General features: G+C 58.6%; 1 protein-coding gene across 1 annotated transcript; it reads left to right on the top strand.

The window, feature by feature from the left end:
- The first annotated feature begins 392 nt into the window (after window positions 1-392).
- HSD17B1 (hydroxysteroid 17-beta dehydrogenase 1) lies at window positions 393-2,327 on the top strand. The gene is made up of 6 exons (XM_030839926.2): window positions 393-489; window positions 599-766; window positions 913-1,092; window positions 1,260-1,353; window positions 1,821-1,998; window positions 2,088-2,327. Exons 1-6 carry the CDS (start codon window positions 393-395, stop codon window positions 2,325-2,327), a joined length of 957 nt encoding a protein of 318 aa, XP_030695786.1.
- The last annotated feature ends 3,673 nt before the right edge of the window (window positions 2,328-6,000 follow it).

The raw sequence follows: 6,000 nt of genomic DNA, 5'->3' as shown, positions 1-6,000 counted from the left end.
CCTTCCAAAACATTTACTTTCACACCCTCAGCAACAAACTTTGGCAACTATAATTGTCCCTATGGGACAGAGGCTTGCCAGGCAAAGATCTGCCCAGGTCGCTCAGTGCCCACATGGGAGCCCACACCTCCTGTTTGCAAAGCTTCACCCTCCCTCTGACTAGCAACTTAAAGAAGGGGTGTTCTAAGTGGTAGCCTCATCTCTGCCTTGACCTGGAGTAGGTTGGGGAGAGAAGGCCAGGGATCCACAGTAGGTCTCAGCCTTGAGATTGTGCTGCAGACATAACAAGGGGTGGGGACCCACGCAGGCAGGGGCGGGGCGAAGCAGGTGATATCCATCCCAGAGACCAGCGCCCAGCATTCCCGGGGCCTCTCCCTACGCAGCACAGCTCCATGGACCGCACCGTGGTGCTCATCACCGGCTGTTCCTCCGGCATTGGCCTACACTTGGCCCTGCGCCTGGCGTCCGACCCATCCCAGGGCTTCAAAGGTACGTGAGGGGACTGGGGTGGAGAGACCAGCTCCTTCCTGGTCCAAGGGGGCCTAGGTAGGGTTGTAAGCCCGAAATTCAGAGCCTCGTCATCTCCCTGAACCTCCAGTGTACGCCACGCTGAGGGACCTGATGGCACAGGGCCCACTTTGGGAGGCCGCCCGGTCCCGAGGGTGCCCTCCCGGCTCCCTGGAGATGTTGCAGCTGGATGTGACGGACGCAGATTCCATAGCCGCTGCCCGGGCATGCGTGACCGAGGGCCGCGTGGACGTGCTGGGTGAGTCTCCCTGCAAAACTAGTGCAGGAGCCTTCCTCACCCTGTGTCCAAACCAAGACGTCCCGAGGCCCAGGGAGCACGAGGGGACAGGCGGGGAGGAGGGCCGTGCGTGAGGCGAGCGGAGTTCGGTCTCTCTCCCCCCGCAGTATGTAACGCAGGCCGGGGCCTGGTGGGGCCGCTGGAGGCACACGAGGAGGGCGCCGTGGGCTCCGTGCTGGATGTGAACCTGACCGGTACCGTGCGGATGCTGCAGGCCTTCCTGCCGGACATGAAGCGGCGACGCTCGGGACGCATATTGGTGACCGGGAGCGTGGGAGGCTTGATGGGTGAGTGGAAGCCGGGGAAGAAGCAGAGGCGCGCAGGAGGCGGGGCTCAACGGGAGAGTCGGAGGTCTAATAAAAGGGGTGGGACCTGGTGAAACTGCCCCGGGCCCCTCCCGCTCCCCGCGGCTCCCCTCCTCGACGCGCCTCAGCAGCCTCCTCTCGCCTCCAAGCTCTTCCCTTCAACGCCGTTTACTGCGCCAGCAAGTTTGCAATCGAGGGTTTGTGCGAGAGTCTGGCGATTCTGCTGCAGCCCTTCGGGGTCCAGTGAGTCACCGCCCCGCCCCCGGGACCCTCTGAACACTGACTTTGGGAACCCCAGCACCCTGTTTTGTTGGAACCGCTCTCAGGCGTTCTCCCTGGCCCCTCCTTAGTGCGGCGCCCGTTTGTTGTGTGCCAGGCACAGTACTGGGCGTTTGGCACCTGCCCTCTCACGCCACCTGCCGACCTAGCTGGTGAGGCGTCGGTATTGTTAGTGGGAAGCTCAGGCCCAGAGAGGTTCGGTGACTGGCCCAAGGTCACACAGCTCTTAAGGGACCCAGCCAGGGTGGCATAATGACGCCAGAGCCTCTCTCACACACTCTCCAAGGGATGTGGGGGCTCTTTTCCGGCAGTAAACCGCTTTCAAATGCTCGGGTTACCCTAAGCGCCCGCCAGCCGGGCGCAGCCCCCCTCCGGCCCTCCCTCCCGGACTCGCATTCGCCCCCGCCCACCCGCCGCTCTCCCGCCGGCAGCTTGAGTCTCATCGAGTGCGGCCCGGTGCACACCGCCTTCCCCGAGAAGCTGGAGGGCGGCCTGGGCGGGGTGCTGGACCGCGCGGACGCCGAGACCCGCGACCTCTTCTCCCGCTACCTGAGCCACTCCGAGCAGATCTTTCTTGAGGCGGGGCAGGACCCGGAGGACGTGACCGAGGTGAGCGCCGGGCCGGACTGCGGGAGCGGGGGCAGCGCTCCGGTTCCCCAGCCCAGCCCCGGCCAGCGCGCCTCCTCCCGCCGCTGCAGGTCTTCCTCCAGGCGCTGCGCGCCCCGCGCCCGGCCCTGCGCTACTTCACCACCGAGCGCTTCCTGCCCCTGATACAGCTGCGCTTCTCCGACCCCAGCGGCTGCAGTTACGTCGCTGCTGCGCACCAAGCAGTGTTCGGCGACCAGGCCGCCGAGGGCTCAGACGGCGCCGGGGCGGAGGCCGGAGCCGGAGAACCGGGGGCACCTGAGCTCGGAGCTCCTCTTGCCGCCCCGAAATAAAGGCCTGGTTCGCCGCTGTCTCCCGCGCTCTCCTTTGCGGCCCCGGGTTGTGCGGTCTGGGGATGAAAAGGGGCTTTTCACTGCACCTCACCTGTGTGATCACTGGCGCGTGCGGCGGGTGGATGATCAGGAAAGAAGGTGTTAGCCCAGGTTATACCTACGGAAACCGAGGTCCAGAAAGGGAAGGAGCTAGCCCAAGGTCACGCCTCAAGTGCGCCTCAGGGCAGGGAGAGTGGTCCCTGGATTCCCGAGGGGTGTCTGCAGCAGTAGGAGTTAGGTGGACTTGGGTGCGGGGACAGTCGGCTTGTGACTTGGCTCCCACGAGTCCTGGGACCTTAGGCAACGTCCTACCCTCTCCGAGTCCATTCTCTTACCCGCAAAACGGGTATAATACCTATGTCGTGGATTGTGATAAGAATTAATTGAGATAATGCCCAAAAGTGCTGGTATAGAAGTCTTAATAGCAGGCCCTATTATTATTACTACTAGTGGTATTACTATTGTGATTGTGTTCCCATGTGGAAGCCAGATGTGTAAGGAAGAAACAAGGCTAAATGAGCCCAGAGGAGACAGCCCCACTCACCCCTCTCCTTGCCCCCTGCCGTAAGACAACACTCAGCAGGAGAGATCCCCCCTCGCCCAGAGCTGCCTCTCACCAGGAGGTCAAGCCGAAGCTCCAGCTCTGCCCTGTGGTCCACGTCCTCCTTCCGGAAGCCAGCAAAAGGAGCTCGCGTGGCAGCAGCCACTTAAAGGGCCTGCGGAGTTGCAGAGCCAATCTCCCTCTAACCTCCTCTGAGGTTGGGTGCCGGAGGAAGGGTGGAGATAGAGACTAGGGGAGGAGGTTGCAGGCAGAGGAAAGCAGTAGGGGTGCCGCAGTAGGGGCTTAGTAGAGAACATACATTAGCAGACTGATCAGGTTCACAACACTCTGGGTAATGGCACAGGTGCCTCCTTGCGTGGCAGTAGTAATGTCCGAAGCCATCCTGTTTTGGAGGACAGCTTTCTCATTAGAGACCTAAGGATGGGCTTTGTTGGTTATCATTTAAGGCTTGCTGGATGCAGTTAGTAAGGGCACCTGTGTGTGCTGTAACTTCCCCCAGGCCAATGGAGGGAAACAAGACAGCGGCCAAATGACTGCAACAGTGGAAAACAGAACGTGCCCACCTGGCCTTGAGGAGAGGGAGGTGGCAGCTTTAGGCACTTGACCTGGTTGTGCATACCATACATGTTGGCTGGGGAGGCAACACTGTCAGTTGTGAGGATGGGGGCGGGGGCGGGGGCCGCGTGGCGGGATGTGCCAGACCAGACCTTCACCTTCTCCCCTCTTTTTTTTTTTTTTGGCCACGTGGCTTGCAGAACCTTAATTCCTCAACCAGGGATGGAACCCATGCCCTCAGCAGTCCTAACCACTGGACCACCAGGGAATTCCCACCTTCTCCCCTCTCTTAATGGTGCATCTTCCATTCCAGGTGTAGCGTGTTTCAGCAACCAATCCGTCACTGGTTGGGAACTCCGATGCGCGGCCCAGACTCCTTTGGCAGTTGCTCTGGGCATTGTTTAGAACACATAGGTCGTGATGTTACTGCATTAACCAAGTCACCATATTTCAAGGGCAATCAGGTATCCTTGGCAATATGCCATCCCATACAGGCTTTGCAGTGGCTGTTTCTTCAATGCACCCAATCTGCTGTATCTACTGAAGGGTCAGTTGCTAGGGCTTGTATCCTGGCTAGGGCATCAGCTTCTGATTGCCAGGGGATGTCAGTGCCTTATGAGCCAGGATGTGGAAGACAGTGAGGACTGCCTCAGACTCGCGGATGAACTCAAATGTCTTTTCACACATCTTGTACAAGGGCTGATCTCTTTTTTTTTTAATTTATTTTTGGCTGCACTGGGTCTTCATTGCTGCGCGTGGGCTTTCTCTAGTTGTGGTGAGCGGGGGGCTTTCTCTAGTTGTGGTGAGCGGGGGCTACTCTTCGTTGCGGTGCATGGGCTTCTCATCGTGGTGGCTTCTCTTGTTGTGGAGCACAGGCTCTAGGCACGCGGGCTTCGGAAGTTGTGGCACGCGTGCTCAGTAGTTGTGGCTTGCGGGCTCTAGAGCGCAGGCTCAGTAGTTGTGGCGCACGGGGCTTAGTTGCTCCGCAGCCTGTGGAATCTTCCCGGACCAGGGCTTGAACCTGTGTCCCTTGCATTGGTGGGCGGATTCTTAACCACTGAGCCACCAGGGAAGCCCGAGGGCTGTTTTCTGATCAGCCATCTCTCAGCTTCCCTTTGTCCAAGCCATAGGGTTAATCCCTTTAGAACAGCCCAACTGTTCTGAGTTCAGCCCATTGGCTGCTGCAGTTCATTCCTGTTTCCAGCCAGATGGTGTCAGTGTTGGGCAGAATAGCAACTGCAGTCCCTGTGGGTGGGTTGCCCCGACTAGACCCAACTGTATACCAGGCATCAGCGGGGATCCCTGCCCCCACCCCGCCTCTCTACAGGCTGCAGGGGACACCCCAGGTATAGAGGCAGGGGAATTTGGAGGATCTACATACTCTTCAGGGCCTAGTAGCACTTGAATTTCTAGAGACAGTGGGCTGGCAGGCAGGGTGCCCCTCTGTTGCAAATGGGCCACTTAGTCAACGTGGGGGTTGAGCCATGGCAGAGGTGGGTCCATAGAACATAGTCTCAACCCCGCCCTTGATAGGAAGGGACGTTCTTACCATGATATGCTGTTCTTTCGTGAGAGGCTATAGCTGGTGGGGTGTTCTGTGTACATTGCAAGGAGCTGTTGTTCTATGAGGGGTACATTGGGGTTTCTGTTCCCCCCCCCCAGAGCTGGGACCAAAATCCTAAGGGTGCTCTCCTCTCCTGTTGTCTCTGCCACAGTGTGTTCCGAAGTCACAGACACATCTAACTTAAACGGTTGCCCTGCTGGGGAGGTGCCCAGAGCTGCGATCAGCTTCACTAGTACTTTTTCCATCTCAAAGGCAGCTTGCTGCCCTGATCCCCAGTTCCACGGGCGCCTTCTCTTCATCAGGCGGCATAAGGGATGGAGGCACTGTGCCAGGTGGGGAGTAAAAGTCCCCCCAAACCCCAAAATCCCTGCAAAGGCTTGCACCTCTTTCTTTTATATATATATATATATATTTATTTACTTATTTGTGGCTGCGTTGGGCCTTCGTTGCTGCACGCAGGCTTTCTCTAGTTGTGGTGAGCGGGGGCTACTCTTCGTTGCGGTGCGCAGGCTTCTCATCGTGGTGGCTTCTCCTGTTGTGGAGCATGAGCTCTAGGCACGCAGGCTTCAGTAGTTGTGGCACGTGGGCTCAGCAGTTGTGGCTCGCGGGCTCTAGAGTGCAGGCTCAGTAGTAGTGGCACACGGGCTTAGTTGTTCCGCGGCATGTGGGATCTTCCCGGACCAGGGCTCGAACCCGTGTCCCCTGCATTGGCAGGCGGACTCTTAAGCACAGCGCCACCAGGGAAGTCCCGCTTGCACCTCTTTCATATTCTTAGGGGTTGGATAGGCTTGTACCTAATCAATCACAGCTTCTGGGACAATGCACGTCTTACCCCACCAAACAACTCCCCAAAAACTTTACGGGGGTGCCTGTGCCTTGAATTTTCTGAGGGCTCACCACCCATTCTCGTCCTCACAGATATTCCAGCAAAGTCTGCAGAAGGTCCTGCAGCA

Source organism: Globicephala melas, chromosome 20 (genome assembly GCF_963455315.2).
Source record: "Globicephala melas chromosome 20, mGloMel1.2, whole genome shotgun sequence".
NCBI classification, from domain to species: Eukaryota; Metazoa; Chordata; class Mammalia; order Artiodactyla; family Delphinidae; genus Globicephala; species Globicephala melas.
The sequence above is the reverse complement of the archived record's forward strand: the minus strand, read 5'-3'. Positions and strand labels throughout refer to the sequence as shown.

Bases quoted from the DNA above. Each gene is read 5' to 3' on its own strand.
- HSD17B1 (XM_030839926.2), top strand. From the start codon at position 393: ATGGACCGCACCGTGGTGCTCATCACCGGCTGTTCCTCCGGCATTGGC. The intron at 767-912 runs GTGAGTCTCCCT...CTCCCCCCGCAG, and splicing joins GGGCCGCGTGGACGTGCTGG to TATGTAACGCAGGCCGGGGC. The intron at 1,093-1,259 runs GTGAGTGGAAGC...CTCGCCTCCAAG, and splicing joins GAGCGTGGGAGGCTTGATGG to CTCTTCCCTTCAACGCCGTT.